The following is a 23,907-nucleotide window of genomic DNA, read 5'->3' as shown; positions in this document are numbered from 1 at the left end:
TTAAGTACTGAAAATTACTTTTTAAAGTGTTAAACAGATTTAAGTTCGCTGACCACTCTAGAAGTAAACAGGCTAACAGCAACCTTATTTTTTAATGCTCTTGCAGGTGTAGTAACTAGTAAGAAGACAAACACTACTAATAAAAGAAGACTAAAAGTGAAGGTCGAAATAATTAGGTTTCTATTTAAATGTAGTCAAAATCACATGTTGTGCATAATAAAATCTTTTAAAGCAACAGTTTACGTGACCAATTTTTTGCTCTTTTTGCAACCCATCTGTAGAATTATGTGTATGTTAAGCTATAGACACACGAAACAAACAAGACTCATAGTTTCAAGAATGGTTTTCACAGAAAACAATTTTTATAACGCAGAGACTCTTGTGCAAATATACCGTTAGCAATAAGATACAATACAACCATCAAAACCTATATATAAAAAAAATAAAAATAAAATAAAAACAGAGACAATCATTGCATTTTTGACATTTGTATACGTTTAAAGAACACTAACACAACAAAAACTCAACAGAAGCAATCCACAACTTTCATTTTCTTTTGGATGTGTGACAGAAATCAATCGGAACTATGAACATTTGGTTTCTCCTTTAACCGGAGGAGCTCTGTAGTATGCAGGTACAGTTGCTGGGAAAAACATCTGCCTAACTCCTTCCGCTTTTATTATCGGAAATATTATCCCCGATGCTCCCTGCGATTGTTTGCTTTATGCGTTACGATCATACCGATACAACTAAAATAATAGACTGATGAAAACTGAATAATGTTATTCGTACCAATATCAATTTGGCTCCAAGCCAGATTCGTTTTGGGGAAGGGAATGGGATTAACAACCGTATGACTCCATAAACCGCAACCGCAAAGAAATGGCACACAAGTGTTAACGGTCGAGGGTTCAAACCCGAAAGCAGAGCTACTGGTCCACTTGTGCACATACCTCCGAGGCCCAGATAATCGAAGCACGCTTCCCTCATCTCGTTTTTTGCTTCATTTTCTGATGAACAGAACACTTGGTAAAGAGCATTGGCTAGGGTGTTAATTGTGGCTGCTACTGGCTGCAAGTGAGTATTTCAAAACACTGGTTCACACTTTGACAACAACAAAAACCTAACTATCTTGATTCTTATATAGACTACAAATTAGTCTACAATTGATGTTTTACCTTTCGCAGAGTGTAAAATGATTCGAGATATTTGCAGAGACTAGCGCCGTCACTAAGGTCACGCAGCGGTCTAAGAAGATTACGCAGGACAACAATGTCAGATAATGCAACTGTCATTCCTCCACCTGTTAAAGGATGACGCATGTTAAATGCATCTCCCATTAACAAAGCCCCAGGAGTAGGGTAAGGAGAAGCTGGCATGCTTCTGTTTGGCATGGACTTAATGTTTCCTTTATCAACCGCAGCAATGAAAGATTCATAAACCTCATGAGGCATCTAGATAAGAAGAGAAAAACACTAATTTATCAACAAAGTTTAAGAAAAACGCCTTGAATAGAAATGCACAGTGTGAGAAAAAAAAAAGCTCCCATACCTGTGGAGCCACAACAGTCTTCAAATATTTTTTCATTTCACCACTTGCAATGGACGGCAATTTCTGGCCGGGAACATCAACTAGGCACCGGACCTCTGTGCTACTAATTGGATACATCAAAATTGGTGATGGATCTGCTAAGACAACATGTCCATGGTTTGCGTATGGGAGATTGCAGTTCTCTAAGACCAAACCGACAAAACAAGAAGGCACCTCGACCTGTGTGAAGATAGCAGACATATATACTAATTACTTTTGAAGCTAATACAGTTTTTTTTTTTTGCTTTTGTAAAATCAGCTGAGAGTAAACTCTGATACGAGAAAACAGTCCGTCATTAGCAGTACACAAAACTGCCTGTTACCTGAGGATTGCACAGAGAGCGACGCAGGTTTGAGAAACAACCGTCACAAACTATAGTCAAAGCTGCAAATGCTGTTTGTTCCTCCCCTGCTTTATTCTTATATCTCACACCTTTGATAGTCCCATTCTCTTCTAGAAGAGAAAGAACTGTTCCTTGCTCTAGCTGAACACTGTTGAGTATAGATATAAGTAGAAACAGTCCGTCATTAGCAGTACACAAAACTGCCTCGTATAATAAAAATAAGTGATTTAACCAAGCGAGAACCATTTAAGATAAGTGATTCAAAAACAATGTTTTATGAATCTTCATTAGGTTTTAACATAGTACTAATACTGTTTCAGAAACTGGGATTAACACCTTGGAAATTCAAGTAAGTGTAGGCAGAGCAGGTAAAAGGATAAAAGGCCTATAGGCCATAACAACACCTGGAGGAATTTATAAAAGGAAGAAACATACTTGGGAAGTGAAGCAGCTTTCTCCCGCATTCTTTGTATAAAGCGTCCATTGTGAAAGCTCCTTCCTGATACATCTTCATGAAACTTCTCCAAAGGATAAGCTAAGCGAATGCGTTTCCCATCCTTAAAAAGTCCATAACCATACACACGCTGAGCATCTATTCCCTCCACACAATCTGTAGATATCACCCTTGACGTCATTTCACTAGTAAACAACTACAGAGCAAACTAGATGTCAACCAAATTTTTACTTACCTTCAATTCCCAACTCTAGTAACTTAAGGTAACCACCAGGTTGTAACAGTTCTCCAACAATACGATCAGGCTCAGACAAATCTCTTTCAATCACGTGAACTCGACGCTTATCCTATAACATAAGATCACAAAACAGTATGCAATTTAGCACTTCTAGCACACTGTGACACACAACAGTAGACTGCATAAAAACCAATAGTAAATAAATTCTCCAAAGGAACAACCATAACAGCATTTAAAAACCTGCTCTGTAAACTAGTTTGGCTTCTAACTCAACTTAAGTTATCCCCTTAAAGTCAAAGAACAACAGCAAACTTTTAACGTTTCCTGAAATCAAATAGTATTCGTTGACCCTCCTAAATAACCTCAAGAGCTCGTGCATTCCGCAAAACAAGTTGTTTTCGTAAAAACAAATGATTCAAGTAAAAGGACAAAAAAAGGTTTCGTGCAAAGACAAAATAGGTTTCGTGCAATGTGTCCAAACTCCAAACGTTTTAATATAAATCACAAACAGTGATGAAGTTGACCAATGCAAAACTCAAGAACTCCTGCATTGTAATTGTTTTCACAATCACTACTATGTAACATTTCAAATCCAAATCCACGAAACCAGAACGAACACTACTTCAACACAAACGAATAGAATCTCAAATTCAATTTCACTAAAGCAATAATTAGCACTAGAAAAAACGCACTGTTTCATTCCTCATAACACCGAAATCAAAATCCTCTAAAACCATCCCTTCTTCCTAATTACGAATCCTTAAAAATTACGCTTATCAAAATTATATAAAACAGACCTTTCCAAGAGTATAAGCAAGAGCAGAACCAGCAACACCAGCGCCAACAACAATAACATCAGCGACGGTATCTCCGGTAATATTAACAGATCCGACGTCTGAGGTGACGGTGGAGACGGTTCGATCGTGACGACGGATACTATTCCGCTTCGGCTTCAATAAAAATCCGAATAAAACGAAGACGGAGGAGATGAAAAGAGCGGAGATCGATAAAGGCGACGAGATCCAATTCCATAAATGTGACTCCGTCATGGTTTTGGTTTTACAGAGATTTTTTTGCTTTCTGCGGAAACAACGAGAAAGAGAAGAGATGTATGTAAATGCTAAGTAAGTTAGTGTATATATATTTTAATTTATTTTAATTTATTTTAATATATTTTAATTTATTTTTTGCTATTTTTATTTTGTTTTTTTGGAAAAATCCAAGTTAGTTTACGCTGGCAAAGATGGGCAATTGTGTCATGTACATCCTAATTTTATTCGTGTTGGTGGTAATCTCAAACTAGTAACGACAAAAGGTGACAAATCGCTAGGTAATTAAAATATTTAACAACAAAAATTGACGTTATTTTGTTGTTTTTTATCACGAATTGCCACCACTGGAACAGTAGTTATTGGGCCACCTCGCAAATATAGTGGAAAAGCCCATTAAAGAAGACTTAGTTTGGACTTAGGTTTGTGTGGGCATAAAATCCAAACTCGAGAATCCGACACAAAACAAAACGGATCCGAATATTCTGAGCCGAATTTAAACGGGAAAAATGTCATTAAATCCATAAATTTTCTAATTTAGAGAAAAAAAACCTTCGTGGGAGGCCATTTAATACATCAATTTCTGTTAATTAGCCATTTAAAACACCAAATATTATTGACCAAGTCAAAATAGACATACCGTTAAATGAGATAACTGAGCAACTAACGACCGTTACTTTGCTATTTAACGGCATGTTGTTTTTGGTGTCATCAACAATATTTGATGTTTTAAACGGATACTCAATAAAATTTGACGTATTAAATGGCCTCTCACAAAGTTCATAGTTTTTTTGCCTAAATTTGAAAGTTCATGTATTAATCCAAAATTATATAATTTAATAATTTTTTTGTACTCAACAAGACGAAAAAATTTCTTAATCGAATTATGTATACACAAAAAAAGATAATGCATTTTGATTTTTTTTTGTTCACATTACTCGACAATTTTTGCTTTATACCTCTAAACTGTAAAATCAAGCTTAATTTACCTATTATACTATTTATTGTTATTTGTACAGGTGCAGCAAATATCCTTTGCAATAATATTTTTGGTTATAATTGAAAAAAATATTATTTATTTACATCAAATTGAGTTTAAGATATTTAAAACTTGAGAAATTTTCATGAATATAATTCATGACGTAGATATTATTTAACAGAAAATGTAGAATCTACTATTTATGTAATTAAAAATACATTTATATATCTTCTCCATTATTTGAGAGGTGATTTGTTAAATTTGTTGATGTATTACTCTTCTATGTTTTTCGAAAACATAAAAATGATTAAAAATAATATTTACTTTTGTAAAATACTATGAGAACCCTTGTGCTGAATTTTATTTGTCTATTAACAAACAAAAATAATATACATGTGATCAAATTACATTATTACATTTTTATTGAAATATACTCCAGTTCAATAATGTGTTTTTGAAGAGTATAGGATGACTTTTTATTTTGGAGGTTTAAATAACTCATTCAATAATTAGTCATTATTAGTTGAATAATAAAAAATTAGACTACTCAAGTTAGATAAAATGTAAGTAAATACATAAACTTTCAAATTTAGGCCAAAAAAATCATGAACTTTGTGAGAGGCCATTTAATACATCAAGTTTTGTTGAGTAGCCGTTTAAAACATCAAATATCGTTGATGACGCCAAAAACAACATGTCGTTAAATAGCAAAATAACGGTCGTTAGTTGCTCAGTTATCTCATTTAACAGTATGTCTATTTTGGCTTGGTCAACAATATTTGGTGTTTTAAATGGCTAGTCAACAGAAATTGATGTATTAAATGGCCTCCCACGAAGTTCATGGTTTTTTTGGTCTAAATTTGAAAGTTCATGTATTTAGCGACATTTTTCCCGAATTCAAACTCACAAATTTCAAATATTCAAAAAGAACCTAAACTTCAAAATTCATAAAATCCAAAGCCAAACCGGATCAGACAGATTCTCAAATATAAATACTTTAAAAAAGGGGAAAACCCCGAAAAAATACGCCATCTAAATTTTTTTTTTGCCGTTTAATTCCTCTAGTTATTAAATTTCCCAAAAATACATGATTTAAGTTCTGTTGTCTTTAAAAACCTTCATCTTATTAATATTGGTAGATCCATACATGAGTCCTAACTCTACTGAGAGAAATGTTAACCAGGATTAAAATTTAACACCCACATGTTTAATTAATGACACTGTTGTCCTTCTTCTTCTTCACAAATCGACAACCTGTTTGAGAGAGATAGAACCCTGAAATTTCAAAAAATCAGAGAATGGCTTCGCAGAGAATGACTTAGCATATAGTGTGTTTTGGCTTTGGATTTTATGAATTTGGATTAGAACCCATAAACCTTCTTCCAATTACCATAAACCTAAATCGCAAACCATAAATCTAGCAATTGAAATGAACGATCGCTTAGTTAATACCCAGAAATCGGGACCCAGTTGAATACCCAGAAATTGCGACCCAGAAATTGCGAACCCTAATTCCCGAAACCTAATCATTAAAATTGAAATTAACAACAGTTTCATACCTCATCTCTCAGTCGATTCTTGCAACGACACACCACACAATCAGACGGCAACTATCATTACAATCAATGGAATTCGGGATTTGAAGTTTCAGAAGAAAATTCGCTTTTTGAAATTTTAGGGTTCTATCTCTCTCAAACAGGTTGTCGATTTGTGAAGAAGAAGAAGGGCAACAGTGTTATTAGATCTCTTTAATTAAACACGTGAGGGTTAAATTTTAATCCTGGTTAACATTTCTCTCAGTAGAGTTAAGATTCCTGTATGGATCTACTAATATTAATAAGATGAAAGTTTTTAAAAATAACGGTAATTAAACCAGGTATTTTTTTGGGAAATTTAATAACTAGAGGAATTAAACGGCCAAAAAAAATTAGATGGCGTATTTTTTGGGTTTTTTCCCCTTTAAAAAATTAGATTTTGTGTATATTTTGAATATTTTTGAGTATCCGCCAATCAAGCTGATCGAAGTTCGAATTTACCGTACACAATAGTATATAAACTCACAAATTTCAAATATTCAAACAGATCTTAAACTTCAAAATTCATAAAAGCCAAAGCCAAACTGAATCAGACAGATTCCCATATATAAATACTTAAAAAAACTTGGATTTTGTATATATTTTGAATATTTTTGAGTATGGGACAATCAAGATGATCAAAATTTGAATTTACCGTTGTAGCAGAACTAGCTCATGTAATATCCAAGCTTATGCTGAGTTGACTTGAGCAAACTAGCTCATGTTTACAACCTGAATCATAATCCTTGAAATTATATTAAATAATAATGGTAAATTAAGGAATGATATGTAAGAATAGACACTGCAAAAATGCAATCTATTAGTCTATTGTGGTTACTCAGTTACCTTATTCGGAAGTGGAAAATATAGAAATTAAATCATTATGTTTTGACTTTCTGTTGGCAATCATATCTCTTTTTAGTATTACTTTTAAATGAGTTAATGACGTTGACTCGATACCATAAGACTCTTAATTAGAAAATTTTCAAGGTTATATATATATTATGTTGTTTGGAAAGCAGATTAGGATCAAAACAATAATCTATGGCTTTCTACTGGTTATTATGTCTTTTCATTTATCTCTTTTCTCTTCATATTTCTCCAACAGTTCAGGTAGCCAAAAAGAAAAAGAAAAAAAAATTGATACTTAATTTATACATTATTTGTTTGCATGTACATATGCTGTTGACTCATGTATATCTACTGTTTTATGGCAAGGGGGAAATAGAATACGAATGTGTTGATATCTATAAGCAACCTGCATTTCAACATCCATCGATGAAGGATCACCAAATCCAGGTATGGGGGTTCATGATCATTAGAATTTTGAATTTATCGAGATGCTTTGATCAACCATCAAAAATATTCCTCTCAATTGTTTGTTTGTCTCTATCCTAGATGAGACCAAGCGTCGAGTTTCAAGCCATGCTATCGATGGAGCCAGAAACAACAGATATGATTACTAGTTCTGAAGAACGTTGTCCTAAAGGACAAGTACCAATTCACAAACCGCAAAATAACTACACTAATAACTTTGTACATCCGGAGACAACAATTACAGCAGCTAATCTACATGTAAGTATTTTAAACCACGACATTTTAACAAAGGTTAAAAATATTTATTTTCATTATTTTTATTAATTATATAATGACATGATAAAATAATTTTTTTGGTTAGTATGCAATTATCAAAACATTCGACAAATTCCACTGAGAGATTCGGTGGAGCACAAGCGGTTTTCAGTATCTACAAACCAAGGGTATTAAAAAATCAGTTTAGCAAAGCTTGGGTTTGGCTAAATCACAGAGAAAAAGATATGATAAGCAGCATCCAATTCGGTTGGGCTGTAAGTATACTACGTACAAAATCCAGCTGTCCATAAAAATCATCATATGCCGAGTTATGAACTTATGGCACAATTGATCTGTCTTTTAGGTGCATACAGGATTGTATCCAGATGATCGTCCAAGGCTAACAACATTTTGGGGTAATAAGTAATATTTACTTTATCTTTTAATCCAATTCTCAAAGCTTAGTCACTTCAAAATATATTTGGTTTTGTTGTGTTCTTAATCAAATAAGTACACATTTAACAGTCAGACTCAGACATACACCAAAACGGATGCTACAGCGTGTTGTGTCGAGGAGGATATGTTCAAGTCCATAAAACAATCTACCCTGGTATGGTTTACGACAAAGTTAGTGTTTTAGGCAAAAAGCAGTACGATGTTCATCTTCTCGTCGGTCAGGTAAAACAAAAGTAAAGTATCTGAATTATATTTAAATATTTGAGCAAATTATACGTAAATTTAGCAAACTGTATATAATTAAAAACTATGCACCAAATACCAATAAAATCATACAGGACTCCAAAACAAAGAACTGGTTATTGATGACGAGAAAGACCTTGATAGGCTACTGGCCCTCTAAAATTTATTCGATGGAAGGAGCATCACAAATTTATTTCGGCGGGTATGCAGGAGGGCCAACTGGAGCTATCAGTCCTCCGATGGGGGCAGGGACTTTTCCGAGAGAAGTAAACCGTATAGACAACTTAGCAAATTTCATGAAACAACTTAAATCTTTCCAAGACAAAAAAGTCTGGTCGATATAAACTGTCATAGTTTTGAGGAATATGTGGATAGTCCAAAGTGTTATGATGTATGGTATCGTGAGTTTGAACTAGGCAGTGGAGAGATGCTCACGTTCGGTGGACCTGGTGGGGTGTGTGGTATGGTCTAATCAATGGTTTCATTGTTGTTGTTCTTGTTGTAGTTAATTTCATAACAATAATGCTAATAAATAAATTTCTTAAATAGAAATTTTAATCAATTTCTTCTAAAATTTCAACTACTAGTTTACTTTATTGGACAAAGTTATTTTTTCCTTGTCGAACTCGATGTCGACTTCGTAACTTCTCAATCCACCGGACCTTTCTAGAAATCAATCCTTCAAAATCCGCCATGGATTCATCGCCCGTAGCTGTAGAAGCAGCTAAAATTTCCGACGACGACGAAAAACTGGAGGAGGAAGATGGAGAAGTCATCGAATCAGCTCCTCCTCTCCAAATCGGAGAAGAAAGAGTTCTCGGTGCCTCCGGCATCAAGAAGAAGCTTCTCAAACTCGGTGATGGCTACGAAACTCCTGAACACAGTGACGAAGCCACAGGTTTCTCTTCGATTTCCTTTTGATTAGAAATCAAAAATCGCATTCATGATTTTAGATGATTGGAAACGGTAACGAGTTTTTTTTTTGCAGTTCATTACGTTGGTACTTTGCTTGATGAGAGAATCTTCTATTCAACAAGAGATAAGAGTGAACCTGTGACTCTAACTCTAAAGGATGATGAAGGTTAGGTTTTGATTCCTTTCTTGTGTTCCTATTTTTCTTAGATTGACTGATCCAATTTAGATGATTTTTGTAGTTAAGGCTCCTCGAGGCTTAGGAGATTGTATTATGACAATGAAGAGAGGAGAACTTGCATTGTTCACTTTACCTGCTGATCAAGGTTATGGAGCTGAGGGATGTGATGATAATGTGCCTCCAAATTCTGTTATTCAGTTTGAAATCGAACTTTTCTCGTGGATTTCTGTTGTTGATGTTCGTAGAGATGGAGGTATTGTCAAGAAAATTGTAGAGAAAGGCAATAAGAATGCGACGCCTAGTGATTTGGATGAAGTTCTTGGTTAGTATGTATCTCACAGCTTGTTTTCATGTATGACACATCCTTGATAATAATGACTACTGTGTTGTTTTCATTGTTATAGTGAAATACCAAGTTGAGCTTCTTGATGATACCGTTGTGGCCAAATCACCAGATGAAGGCATTGAGTTTTGTGTGAATGATGGTATTTGATTTAATTACTGTCCGTTTAGAGTTGTTAACTGGACCTTATTTTTTAATTTCATTTCTAATTAGGTATGCATTGGTTTTTAGGTCATCTATGTCCAGCATTGCCACTAGCAATTGTAACCATGCGTCCTGGAGAAAAGGCCAAATTGACTGTCCAGCCTCAATGTATGTGGTGATGTCACTTCAAAAGTCATAAGTTATTGCAAAATCCGCTGCTTAAATCTGATAAATGTACAGATGGGTTTGGAGAAGAAGGAAGAAGTTCACGTGGGAATATCAATGCTGTTCCACCAAAATCTGTGCTAAATATTGATGTAGTGCTGGTGTCCTATAAACCTGTCATTGATGTCGTGGGCGATTCAAAGGTTCTTAAGAAAATTCTGAGAGATGGCGAAGGCACAAGTGTTGCAGACGATGGTGCCACTGTCACTGGTACGTGTGTGTGTGTAAGATTTAGTCACAGCTTTTTTTTTTGACCATATCACTAGAATTTGAAATCTGGTTGTACATTAGACAGAATGGGTAAAGGGTTAGAGAACTTTAGTGATTAGGCATCTTATCTTCAATCAAACTGAAAATAAAATATAGGTTACCTCATCCTAGTTGGCATGACGTAGTTTGAAAGTTAATGCAGTCAGTTATGTTGCAAAGCTAGAGGATGGAACTATATTCGAAATGAAAGGAGTTAAGGACGGGGAGCCATTGGTTTTTGTAACAGATGAAGGTCAGTCAATGAATTCTAATTATTCTTTTGGCCTTGTTAACTGTATTTTAATTTCAGCATTGACACAAACTTGAATTGCTTACTTGGTATTTATAGAGCAAGTGATCTCTGGCTTAGACAAAGCTGCTGCAACAATGAAGCGAGGGGAAAAGGCGGTATTGACAATAAGTCCTGAGTATGGTTTTGGAAATGTGGAAGTCCAGTGTGACCTCGCTAAAGTCCCACAATGTTCAACTCTTATATATGAAGTCGAAATGTTAGACTTTGTCAAGGTAATAGCTAATACTGGGACTTGAAAGTACTTGATATTGAGCTCTGAGTTTCTTGTTCTGTTAACTCTTTATTATGTCCATAGTTCTGAACCATAGCACAAAGTTCACTGTGTTTGGTTGATTGCTTAACGAAAATCTGAAATGTTCTCCCTCATCAAAAGATCAACACAGACATTTAAGCTGAATCTTAGTTATCTTTCTGGAGATGGAGATCTTCATGTTGTTGGAACAACATTATGCATAACTTTTATTTCATATTCGCAGTATAGCTCTGAAAGTACTCATGGAAAGTGTTTACACACTAAGTTTTCCTGTTGTTCCATTGAGAACAGGAGAAAACGCCAAGGGAGATGAACAATGAAGAGAAAATAGAGGCTGCTAATAGAAAGAAAGAAGAAGGTAATCTGCTCTACAAAAATCAAAAGTACCAGCGAGCAGTGAAGAAATATAATAAGGTGATTCACTAGAAAAGCTATAATTGAAATTAACACAAGATACCTACGTATGTAGAGTTCTACCACATTTTTCCTTATTAAATCTAGAAACTAATCATATTTAATACTAAGGAGACATTGAGCAAACACCTGACATGTATACTTGGAACATGGTAATATATGTTTACAGGCTGCAGAATGTATTGCGAATGGCTTCTTTGAAGGTGATGAAGAAAAGATGGTCAAGGCTTTGAGAGTATCTTGCTTCTTGAATGGTGCAGCCTGTAGTCTAAAACTAAACAATTTTCTGGAAACTGTCAATCTATGTTCGGAGGTAAACAAGTTTAAGAAAAAAAAAGAGACTCATGTCTAATGACGTGGTTATCTTCTTTTGTTTTGGTCATACAGTTTATATAACCTTTTAGTAGTTTTAGCATCCAGTACTGCTATAAGATGACAAGATCTCTTTTCTTTTTTGGCCACAGGTGTTAGCTATTGAGTTCCAGAATGTGAAAGCTTTATATAGGCGAGCACAATCCTATATTGAGTTGGGAGATTTGATTTCAGCAGAAATGGATATAAAAAAGGCTTTAGAGGCTGATCCTGAGAACCGGTAAAAGAAGGAACTGCGTATGTTGTTTGTTCCATCCGCATATTTCTCCTGGGCCTCTTATGCAATGACACTTTAAAATTTCCAGGGAAGTGAAGTCTCTTCACAAGACGCTGAAACAGACTAAAGCTGATAGCAACAAAAGAGACGCTAAGCTTTATGCAAACATGTTTGCACCATCTAAAGTAAGTTTCCTTTGTCCTTTAGTATTTCAAGATCATTCGCCAGAAAAGTACATTCAATTTTGATTCTAACAGTTGTGATGATATCTTATTATATACTTGTGGCAGAAATTAAAACTTATGGAGACAGAGGAAGAGAAAATGGCAACAAATATAGACACTACAGAGCATTCTAGTGAACAGCTCAGTTTAAAAATGCCACAGACAGATAGGTAATTTCTGTGGCTATGCAAGAAAGAACCCTGCAAAAGTAGTTCAATGTCATGAAACATACTCAAAACAGTAAAAAGAACGGAATTTAGAGTTTTGAAGTAGTGAAATTAGCTGATTTGATTCAGGCATATATTTTGTGTTACTCATGTTGTTGCTCTAGAATATAGATTAGGAACACGGAAACCATGATATACTTCTGTCCTTGAAGCATAGGGTTCGAATCTTCTTCAATGCAAGTACAATTAATTGTCTCCGTTTAAGGATTGGTTATCAAAGTTTGGTGAAGAAAGTGCTGGTACTAGGAATTGTTTATCTATGCATAAATATAAGTTTGATATATATAATACTGTAGAAAGGACTATGTGCAAGAAAATAAATCAAAGTTGACATTGTGATATCAACTTTATAGCATTCAAATTCACCAATAACAAAAAGAAAATTTTCTATAATATTTCTACTTTTTTTTGTTTGTTATCATTTGCTATGGCCGTACTCGTTATATGTCCCTGCTTTAGCCAAAATGATGATTTGAGGGTGAATAGATGACATCGTGGTGGCACTACAAACCTCTAGATCACATATGTGCGGCAATACTAATTACAGTAGATAGGTCACATGACTTTCAGATACTTATTATCCTTAGTCAAAAAGGAAACCAAAAATGGTTCTAGTCAATTAGTCAAAGATATCTATATTCTTAATACAATGATTCAAATTGGGTTGATGATACATAAACCGCTCAAGAAAAGTGATGTACGTGTTAACATGTATTGCCAAAAGTTAGTTTCAAGCAAGAGTGAAGTCCTCGAACTTTCTAGCTATGATAAAAATAAAGTTATACTACTCCAGTGTTACAGTGTGATATTCAATGGATATAAGAATCTTTCGGACGACAAATTGGATTAAACTGAGACTGTAATTAATCTAGTATCCAATGGGATTAACCGAGTTATGTACTGTGAAAAACCAAATAATTTAATATGTAGATAGGCACCGCACCTATAATGGATGGTGCAGGGTGTAGGTGTAAAGTGAAAAGAGTATAAGATGGGATATAAATGAATAGTACGTAAACATCTATTGCCACTACCACTAACCTATTGGCCCAATGTTCATAATCAGTAAGCCAACTGTCAATTATCTACTGCATGCAAGCTAAGAGTGTCCAAAAGGAGTATTACGCTACATGACAAAAACATTTCTTAAGTTATGTTATTTCTCTGTCTTTTTGAGTTTTGGATTCGATCTGCATGTTTGGACTTGAAACGACAAAAGCAAAATAATTTTGTTTGTTCTCATACAACATGTCAAAAAAAATATCACATCATCTTCAACCTCTAATGATATGTTTTAGTTTCTTATTGGTTGGAAAACAAAAAAAGATCACATCATCTCAACCTCTAATGATATGTATTAGTTTCTTATTGGTTGGAGAACAAATAAAAGAGAGAAAGAAATGTCAAAAATAATAATATCACATCATTTCAAACTCTTATGATATTGATTTCTATTGGTGGAAAAACAAACAAAAAGAAAGAATGATCTCGGCTACAAACAAACTCTAACAAGATAAAAGCTTTTCCAATATCATGAATATATATTTCCTCTTTCCGTTTTATAATGTTGAAATATCATATATCTTATTAATATCTTGCATAGAAAGTAAAATTGTATATTTAAGGTAGTATATAATAGAATTGTATATGAAACTCTCCATCATCACGTATTAGTTTTGAGTTAAAAGTTCATATTGCCTTTAATTATTTTGAACTAGATAGTGACTAAAAAAACCACAACTTGTTTTTGCCAACAATCATACATTTATTTTTGAATTTTAAAAATATAAATAATATACTCAAGATATATGGTTATAAATATTTTTTTCCAAACCAATACCCTTTTGGCTGCACCGAAAGAGTATATCCTCTTCTTAAAGGCCTTGAAGCCTAGAGAGATAGAAAACAAATAACAAAAAAAAAGAGTGTTTTTTGGGAGAAATCAAAAGAAAATGGATATATCGGATTTAGATTTTAGCGACGCGGGAGACTCAAGTTGGACAATGTACTTAGACCATTCTCCTTCTGTTTCACTGCATCGCCTAGATGATAACAATGGAGAAACAAGACAAGAACATGATGAAGATTCTTCAATGGTGTCGGATGCATCTTCTGGGCCTCCATATTACCGCGAAGAGACCATTCCTGAAGATCCCATCCAACAAAACACACTATATTGGTGCAAAAACAAGAACAAGAAGAAGGTTCATAAAGAACAAAGATGTAGTGAGAGATTCAACTCTTCACTTGATGACACAGCTAGTTCATTGGTATTGTGAATTCTGAAGCCACATTTTATCCATACATATATATATATATATACAATTTTTATTTTATTTTGTTAATCTGTTATATGATAACTTATTATTGGATAAATGAGTTTTTACATATTTCTCTATATTTATTTGCTTCTGAAGTTATATCATTTTAATCTCAATATTTGGAAAAATTATTAAACAGCCGGTTGGAGAAGAAGTTTCAGCGTATAAGCAACATCTAGATGGGTATCAACGGCTTGATGATTTCTCTCGAAGCTACTCCACAAGAAGAATATTCAAGGTCTCTACATATTACTTTTTTTTGCTTCATGGTCACAAATTATAACTTTATCAGTGACCACAAGCTATACGTCTTCTTACCACTTTGGCTTCTCTAGAAGTTTAAAATTTCTATTTCTGTTGCAGGGAAACTTTAACTCGGGGTTCCTACAACAAGATTTCCCAGTTGAGAAAGTAGCTTTGGATAATCAAGGTATGATGTCCTCTTTATTTTTATTTTCTGTCTCGAACCATATTACATATATATAAGCCAAAAAAGACATAATGCATAAAATATCATACATGGGTCGGTTTACTTTTAATTCTTGCATAACCATAGATACATCGATATAGATATGTATATATATATATATATGTATATGTTTATATAAGTATATATAATATGTATAATGTATCAGTTATCATGCATGCATGTATATGTATGAGTAAAAAATATGCATGTAAAAGTATAAATTAATTAAATTAAGCTTTACAATATGTGTATCAGGTGGCAGTAATCTGAAGAAGAGGAGAGGGATAAAGAATGAACTTTGAATATGTATTATTTGTTTCCATTTTATTATTTTACATCTTGTGCTTTCATTTCTCGAAAGTTGAAAATTAAGAAGAAAAAAAAACAGAAGGAACACCTTCTCATCCTTTAATGTGTTTTGCTATCATGTACGTTGTCTTTAAGAGAACCATGTGGGTTTTCTTTTTTTCAATTAATATATGATAAATATTATTGAATTGTAGTTGATTTTGACGTGTACATATACTCCGTTGAATTGAAGCATTGGCATTTACATAACACTAGCACACATTATGTAAAAGTTTCTAATTCGACTCTAATGCATTAAAATTAAAACCAAAATAGAAATATGCGTTTACAGAAATAGTTAGAAGATGTGTAGAATATTCTTCCGTTCATTTCTTATTATGGGTTTTGACGGTCTTTTTTATTTAGGCCCCGATTGGTAACGACGGTTATTTGTGGTCGTAGAGACTTTGACTGTAAAAATTTGGCTGCAGAAACTTTGGCTGTAGATACTTTAACTGTTAAAATCTGATTGTTAAAAAAAAAACTTTAAAGGCAGTGACTGTAATTTTATTAATAACAAAATTGTAAGAAAATACAAAAGTGATGATAAAAATAATAAATTTGTGAAGAGAAGTGGATGTCAAAAGATAGAAAAAAAATGCTGATAATTAATGTATAAAAAAAAATTTTGTGTAAAAATATATATAAATTTATAGAGAGATTTTAACTATGATGGAGGAAGAAAAAAAAGTTTTTAAAATTTGTTTGGTTTTAAAGCGTCATTTTGAAGCTTTAAAAATTGAAGAGAAACAAAGAAGGAAAAAATTAAAGTTGCTGTTGAAACTTTAAAAAATAAAAAGGTCATAAAAGTCTGTTTGGCAAATTAAATGCTTTAAAGACTTTTAAATGTTTTTAAAGTCTTAAAAGTCTTCACCAATCAGAGCCTTACTCTCCATGCTATCTTCTATTGCCTATACTCTCAAGGCTTATCAGTTGCACGCAACCAAAAACAAAAAAACTATCAAGACTTATCAATGTTCGAAATACATTTTTTTTTTTTATAAACTCTATCGATTAATCCTGTCAGTTTTGGTAAAAAGGAATTAACTAATAAAATTATATCATCTAATGCAACAATTCTTTTCTAAGATCTAAATTCAAAATTTTCCATCAAAGAGTTTAAAAATCAAAGTGAATTTAGGTCAATTTTGAAGTTATCTTATTTTATAACAAGAGAAATATGTGTGCACCTAACAAACTTGTAATATAATAGGGGTTATATGTCCACATGTGCACCATGTCAGAACTATAAATTGCTCTAATTATATTCTATCTGTTTTATTTTTCTTTCAAAATACATGTTACATGATTATTGATTTTTAGATTAGCTGTAATGTTGATTAATTTTTAGATTAGTGTACTGAACCAAACTTCAACTTAATTATTACTAAATAAGTGCATTGTAGTTCGTGAAACTCCTAAGAAGAAGATTTGAGTCTTGAAAAATTTATGAGTAAGAAGTACATAAAGGGATAAATATAGTTACCCACGGATGAAGCATAAGTACATTGATTGAACATGTAAATATATAGAGAACATTTCTACTTATTTGCTACTTTAAGTTTTCGTACTCCCATTTCTTGTACATTCCTACACAGCTGGTCATGGACCCTTCTCATTATTGTACACTTTATGCGTATTACTAATTGGTCGCATTTATTTGCTTATACATATATCATGTTATGTTATCCATCAAGTTTTTTACTATACTTAACACTCAAAATTAATTATATATTAGCAACCAATTGACAAAGACATTCGAAACAAATTCGGAATTCTCGAACTCAAGATGGATTTCAAACTCATAATTCTTTTGGTTGTTCTGAGCAAAATAGTTTAAAAAAATGTGAATACAATTTTACATTATTCAAAAGAAAGAAAAAACACTTATATCATCAGGTCTTTTTTTTTTCACCCGCTGTGGAGCCGGACTAAGTGGTGGACACTTCTAAGCCTTAAGTTATATACAAAATAAATATATATGACATAATATTTTTATGTTTTGTTTTTAGTGTTTTTTAAGAACTAGAAAATAATCTTGTTATGATATACTCTTATGTGTAGATTGAGATGATTGAAGAGTGACATACCGATAACACTAATACAATTACTATACTAATATGGTCTAGTATTTTTCTTTCTTTAGAATTTGTTCTAAAAGATTTGTTTTGACTATTCTTAAGCACCTTTAAAGAAAATACATGATTATATAGTTTTTTAAAAAATAATTGTTTACCTATAACAAGACTTGGTTTAGTATATTATCTTTAAAGTTTCAAAATCCGAAGAGAAATCAGGTGTATTAATAAAATTGGAATGTACGTAGGAAATTAACTGATACGAAGTACGTTACCCAAAAAGAATGTATTAGAAAATAAAACGTCAATGAAAAAAGGTCATATATATCGTATGTTTCGGGTTTTTATTACATACAATCTAATATTATTTTTTGTTTATTATATAATCATGCAATCTCTATATCTCTGATTCAATTTCTATCATAGAGGAACGAGAAGATATATAGTCAGCCTTTCTTTGGAGCATTAGCGTATAGCAAGTTAAATAAGTACATCGAACCGAACATTCTTAATCAACGAACATGCACTTTACATTCAGGTTTCCTGCTATCTTGTATCCAGGTACTACGACTCAATGTGATAACCGAAACTAACACATCATAATTCCAATTCCAAATCTTGTTAGGTTCCTAACTATAACACGTTATTCTAATAATTTTTCTTATAGTACGTAGTCGTCAAACTAATTTTAGATTAGAATGAATGATACTTACTCCAAGTTGCTAGATTCTTGCATTAACTATATTTGCTAGAGTGAAACCACTTACTATATCTGTCACTAATTAGTTATCCAGTCTTGAACTAAATATAACTAGGATATATTCCGTGCTTAAAGCACGGGTCAACATTTTTTAAAAAATTTATAATATAATAAGAAAAATTATTGTTTTATTTTTTTAAAATTATTTTATTTGAGATAATATTTATTTTTAATTGTTATATAAATCTATTAGTCTATTTGAATATTAATTATTTTAGAATATTATAGTATTTTATTTTTGACGTATTATAATAATTTTATATTGTTTATTTGTTGTATTTGCATCATATTTTGTGAAATATAAAATAGTAATTTTAATATTATAATTGTGAGTAAATAAAAATTATTAATTTATCATCTATATAAATTTATTTTTACCAACCCGCCAATGTGGAAATTAAAACACACATTTTCATACATTGAGTAATATATCTTCGTTTTAAAAAATTCAAATCACAACATATGCAGAAAAAATATACATTTTATTAATTATAAGTATTATATGAAAGTTCTAAACAATTTCTAAATAAAATAAAATAAAGATGATAGGAGAATCATAATTTGAAATCTTAACAAAATCTTCGAATTTAGTTATTAAAAATAATTGTATTGTATACTTGAATATAAAATCTTAGATTTTAAAATTCTGATTAGTTTATATATTTTCTAAATAAATAATTAGTAATTTCGTCCATAATTTATTAGAGAGAGAAAATATTTTTTTAGATTTTTTTTAGATTTTTTAATATTTGATATGTGAGTGTTTTTATTTTTAATTTAATTATATTTATCCTACTATATTAATTGATAAGTACAAATATGAAAGTAACCTTTAAATGTGTAAAAAATTACATTCAATTGCCATTAGAAAAAATTAATTAAGCTTAATTAACTAATTTAAATAAATATAATTAAATTAAAAATAAAAAAACACTCATATATCAAATATTAAAAAAACTAAAAAATCTAAAAAAATATTTTCTCTCTCTAATAAATTATGGACGAAATTACTAACTATTTTTTTAAAAATATATATTAACCAATCAGAATTTTAAAAACTAAGATTTTATATCCAAGTATACAATACAATTATTTTTAATAACTAAATTTGAAGATTTTGTTAAGATTTCAAATTATGATTCTCCTATCATCTTTATTTTATTTTATTTACAAATTGTTTAGAACTTTCATATAATACTTATAATTAATAAAATGCATATTTTCTGCATATATTGTGATTTGAATTTTTTAAAACGAAGATATATTACTCAATGTATGAAAATGTGTGTTTTAATTTCAACATTGGCGGGTTGGTAAAACTAAATTTATATAGATGATATATTAATAATTTTTATTTACTCACAATTATAATATTAAAATTACTATTTTATATTTCACAAAATATGATGCAAATAAAATAATATAAAACTGTTATAATACGTCAAAAATAAAATACTATAATATTCTAAAATAATTAGTATTCAAATAGACTAATAGATTTACATAGCAATTAAAAATAAATATTATCTCAAACAAAATAATTTTAAAAAAAATAAAACAATAATTTTTATTATAACAATAATTTTTATTATTATATTATAAATTTTTTTAAAAATGTTGACCCGTGCTTTAAGCACGGGATATATCATAGTTTAAATTAGTTCATTAAGAATAGTTAAATTTTTCTAATGGCAGTTGAATGTAATTTTTTACACATTTTAAGGTTAGTTTCATATTTGTACTTCTCAATTAATAGGATGCCATTGATCCGTTAACACTTTTGATATTAAATAGTCCGCCAAAAACTATAAAGTTCGCTAAAAGATATTTTTTCCTTCGACGAATGTACGTATGCATGTGACACTCTATTAAAATGTATTTATGTATATGTTTGTTGATGACTGAATTTATAAAATTGTAATAATGGAAATGGACCAAATGGTCCCTTTCGAAGTGAAATTTCATGTTGACATGGCAAATTGGTTAGTGGCTAGTGGCCCTTTTGCCAGTCTATCGTCCGTAATCTGCGTCTATAGGTACACACACATCCATCGCTTCTGTCATTTTATCTCATGTATAAAAATTTCCGAAGATTTTTCAAAAACAAAAATACTAGAAAAAGTTGAAATAGTTAGATAATCGGAAATTCTTTTTAAATGGGTCAAAATTATATAAAAACATATTATCACATTATCAAATAGTGTAAACATATATTAATATCATTTATACATCTGAAATTATGTAAGAACTAAGATTTGATCAAAACTAAAACTAAGTATTAAAGTACTCTAATATTTTAACTAAGACTAAATTATGAATAATTAACAATTGAGGTAAATTTTGTCGTCTATGTGTTATGTTAACTAATCAAATGATAAATAGATTTGGATTTAGCTAAAGGGTCCAACAAAATTGGTTTGATGGGTGCAATAATATGTCTACGTAACAATTCTAACACATATTTGCAATTAAACATTGAAGTATGTAGAAGCACAGAACGAAGGTGAAAGCTTGTCTATTCATTAGCAAGTATACACACATATATATTACAATGGCGTGGAGGAGAAGCCTAAATCAAAGGGATATCAATCAAATATACACAAGTAGATATGGTAAGGAATAACTCTAATTACATGACATATGGGATATGATATATGTGGAGAATAATATCTCAATACCTCCTCTCAAATTGGAGCATGCAGATTGAGAATGCCCAGGTTGGAACAAAAATCTTCAAAACCTTGTGTACCGAGTGGTTTTGTGAAAATGTCAGCGAGTTGTAATGTAGTCTGAACATGCATAAGATGAATATTACCGGACTGGATCTCGTCGCGAACAAAATGGCAGTCATTCTCGATATGTTTAGTACGCTCATGGAACACCGGGTTTGTGGCAATGTGAATTGCGGATTTGCTGTCACAGTAGAGACGCATCGGTTGTGTGTGTAAGACGCCAAGATCGTTCATAACTCTTTTCAGCCATTTGAGTTCTTTAGTGATGTACGCCATCGCCCTATATTCCGCCTCTGTTGAAGACTGACTGACAGTCTTTTGTTTCTTCGTTTTCCAAGAGATTGGAGAAGTACCAACTTGTATGAAATATCCAGAAACTGAACGCCTAGTGAGAGGACTCCTCGAGTAATCTGAATCACACCAGCCAGTTATCTGAAAATCATTGTGAGCTTTGAGTAGAATACCTTGGCCAGGGTTGCCCTTTAAATACCGAACAACACGTAAAGCAGCTGCCCAATGAGCTTCCTTTGGTGACTTCATAAATTGAGCCAGAAAATGAACACAATAAGCCAAATCTGGACGAGTAGCAACCAAGTAGATAAGACGACCAAGTAAACGACGGTAAGGTTCAGACGCAGGTAGTAATGGAGTCTTAGACAAAGCGAGGTTGTGGTTCTGTTCAAGAGGGAAGGCATCCGGTTTGCAACCCAGCAGACCAGCATCAGCAACAATTTCAAGGGCATATTTGCACTGACTAAGATAAAAACCTTGAGAGCTTCGAGACACTTCAATACCCAAGAAATACTTCAAGGGACCCAGATCCTTCATCTTAAAACATGTCGCTAAGTAGCCTTTGAATATACTTAGTGCTTCATCCGAGTTGCTGGTGACAATCATGTCATCAACATAAATAAGAAGATTGATTCGAATGCCACCCTTGTCAAAGAAGAACAGAGAGTAATCGGAGAGAGACTGCTCAAAACCATAGTCTCGTAAAGCACCAGTGAGTTTTTTGAACCAGCATCGAGGTGCCTGTTTCAAACCGTACAATGATTTGCGGAGATGACATACCTTCTTTTCATCAGTTGTGAAATAGCCAGGGGGAGGCTTCATGTAAACCTCTTCTGTTAAATCACCGTGTAGAAACGCGTTATGTACATCCATTTGATGCACAGACCAATTCTTCCCGGCAGCAAGCTCTAGAAACATTCGGACTGTCTGCATTCGAGCCACAGGGGTGAAGGTTTCGCCGTAATCAACACCTTTTATTTGTTTGTTGCCAAGAGCAACTAAACGCGCTTTGTATCGCTCGATGGTGCCATCCGAATTATGTTTTATCTTGTAAACCCACTTAGAACCTATCGCTTTCTTACCGGGGGGAAGAACCTCGATTGTCCACGTTTGATTATCTTCCAAAGCATCAACCTCTGAACCCATTGCATTCATCCAGACTTTGCTTTTGACAGCTTGGTTAAATGTTTTAGGTTCAACCGCATCAGTAATCGCCACCAAATACGCACGGTGAGTTGATGAGAATCGAGTACAACTGACATAATTTTGTATCGGGTAGAGAGATGTAGACATACCCAATAACCGTGTTTGTGCAGTGTTTGTCTGATAATCTCGGAGTTTGACGGGGGGGATTCCGAGGTCGCTAACCACGACGGAGCGGAACGACCGGTTAATCCGGGGAAGAAGGAGCCAGGGATGGTGAAGAGGACGGAGTCGTGGTCGGAGTGGAGTCAGGGATCGGCGGCAGATCTGAGGAAGGATTTGATTCCTGAGAAAGCGAAGGAGTCGAAGACTCTGATGTCGAAGACGAAGAGGTGTCGGGTGTCGGGGACAAAGCGTGAGGGACTGGTAGAGGCCCAGAAGATGTTTGTGGGCCTGGATTCGTAATGGGCCGAGGATCCACATCAGAAACTGGGCCGAGAGTATTTGTAACCCAAAGAGCTTCATCTTCTTCGTCTCCTTTGTCAATGGAAAGCGAATCAATTGAAGATTGATAAGGGAATTCATTCTCACAAAATCGAACATCGCGGGATATGAGAAATTCAGCAGTATCAAGATCATAAAGGCGCCATGCCTTCTTACCATATGGGTAACCGACGAAAATACATTTGCGGCTCCGAGAAGCAAATTTATCCCCCTTATGCGTTTGATTAGAAGCATAGCATAAGCTCCCAAATACCTTGAGATGATCGTAGTTCGGAGCTGTTTTGTGTAATCTCTCATAAGGAGTGAGTCCATCCAAAACGGAACTTGGTGTACGATTGATCAAATAGCCAGCAGTTAAAATACATTCGCCCCAAAATTTGATTGGAAGATTTGCCTGAAACTGCAGAGCTCGAGCAATATTCAAGATGTGTCTATGCTTTCTCTCGACACGGGCATTTTTTTGTGGTGTAGCGACGCATGAGGTTTCATGAATGATACCCTCATGTTGAAAGAATGCAGTCATACTTACGAATTCAGTGCCATTATCACTTCGAACTCGTTGAACTTGTTTCTGAAATTGTCTACTCGCCATGGAGATCAAATTTTTGAGGTTGTGAGAGGTTTCTGTTTTGGTGTGCTGAAGATAAATCCAGACACTGCGGGAGAAGTCATCAACAATGGTAAGAAA

General features: G+C 33.0%; 3 protein-coding genes and 1 long non-coding RNA gene across 4 annotated transcripts; 3 read left to right on the top strand and 1 right to left on the bottom strand.

Moving 5' to 3' along the window:
- Window positions 1-343: 343 nt before the first annotated feature.
- On the bottom strand, window positions 344-3,746 carry LOC104787229 (squalene epoxidase 1). Its single transcript, XM_010512767.2, has 8 exons — window positions 3,424-3,746; window positions 2,624-2,735; window positions 2,370-2,544; window positions 1,914-2,082; window positions 1,552-1,770; window positions 1,179-1,454; window positions 793-1,071; window positions 344-707 (listed from the first exon to the last, which is right to left on the bottom strand). Exons 1-8 carry the CDS (start codon window positions 3,673-3,675, stop codon window positions 585-587), a joined length of 1,605 nt encoding a protein of 534 aa, XP_010511069.1. The 5' UTR covers window positions 3,676-3,746; the 3' UTR covers window positions 344-584.
- A 4,192-nt stretch (window positions 3,747-7,938) lies between these two features.
- On the top strand, window positions 7,939-8,958 carry LOC104789398 (uncharacterized). The gene is made up of 3 exons (XR_015598154.1): window positions 7,939-8,075; window positions 8,165-8,216; window positions 8,326-8,958. It is a non-coding gene; the product is annotated as an uncharacterized LOC104789398 (long non-coding RNA).
- Window positions 8,959-9,192: 234 nt separating this feature from the next.
- LOC104789397 (70 kDa peptidyl-prolyl isomerase-like) lies at window positions 9,193-12,665 on the top strand. The gene is made up of 13 exons (XM_010515100.2): window positions 9,193-9,397; window positions 9,488-9,580; window positions 9,654-9,914; window positions 9,997-10,077; window positions 10,167-10,247; window positions 10,320-10,514; window positions 10,717-10,806; window positions 10,903-11,078; window positions 11,411-11,533; window positions 11,703-11,846; window positions 11,998-12,125; window positions 12,211-12,307; window positions 12,413-12,665. Exons 1-13 carry the CDS (start codon window positions 9,193-9,195, stop codon window positions 12,518-12,520), a joined length of 1,782 nt encoding a protein of 593 aa, XP_010513402.1. The 3' UTR covers window positions 12,521-12,665.
- Window positions 12,666-14,389: 1,724 nt separating this feature from the next.
- LOC104787228 (protein SOB FIVE-LIKE 6-like) lies at window positions 14,390-15,860 on the top strand. Its single transcript, XM_010512766.3, has 4 exons — window positions 14,390-14,843; window positions 15,034-15,132; window positions 15,258-15,324; window positions 15,619-15,860. Exons 1-4 carry the CDS (start codon window positions 14,526-14,528, stop codon window positions 15,663-15,665), a joined length of 531 nt encoding a protein of 176 aa, XP_010511068.1. The 5' UTR covers window positions 14,390-14,525; the 3' UTR covers window positions 15,666-15,860.
- The last annotated feature ends 8,047 nt before the right edge of the window (window positions 15,861-23,907 follow it).

The sequence above is a fragment of the Camelina sativa genome, chromosome 5 (genome assembly GCF_030686135.1).
Source record: "Camelina sativa cultivar CO46 ecotype springtype chromosome 5, ASM3068613v1".
In the NCBI taxonomy this organism is placed as follows: Eukaryota; Viridiplantae; Streptophyta; class Magnoliopsida; order Brassicales; family Brassicaceae; genus Camelina; species Camelina sativa.
Note: the sequence above shows the minus strand (reverse complement) of the source record. Positions and strands in the feature narration are given on the sequence as shown.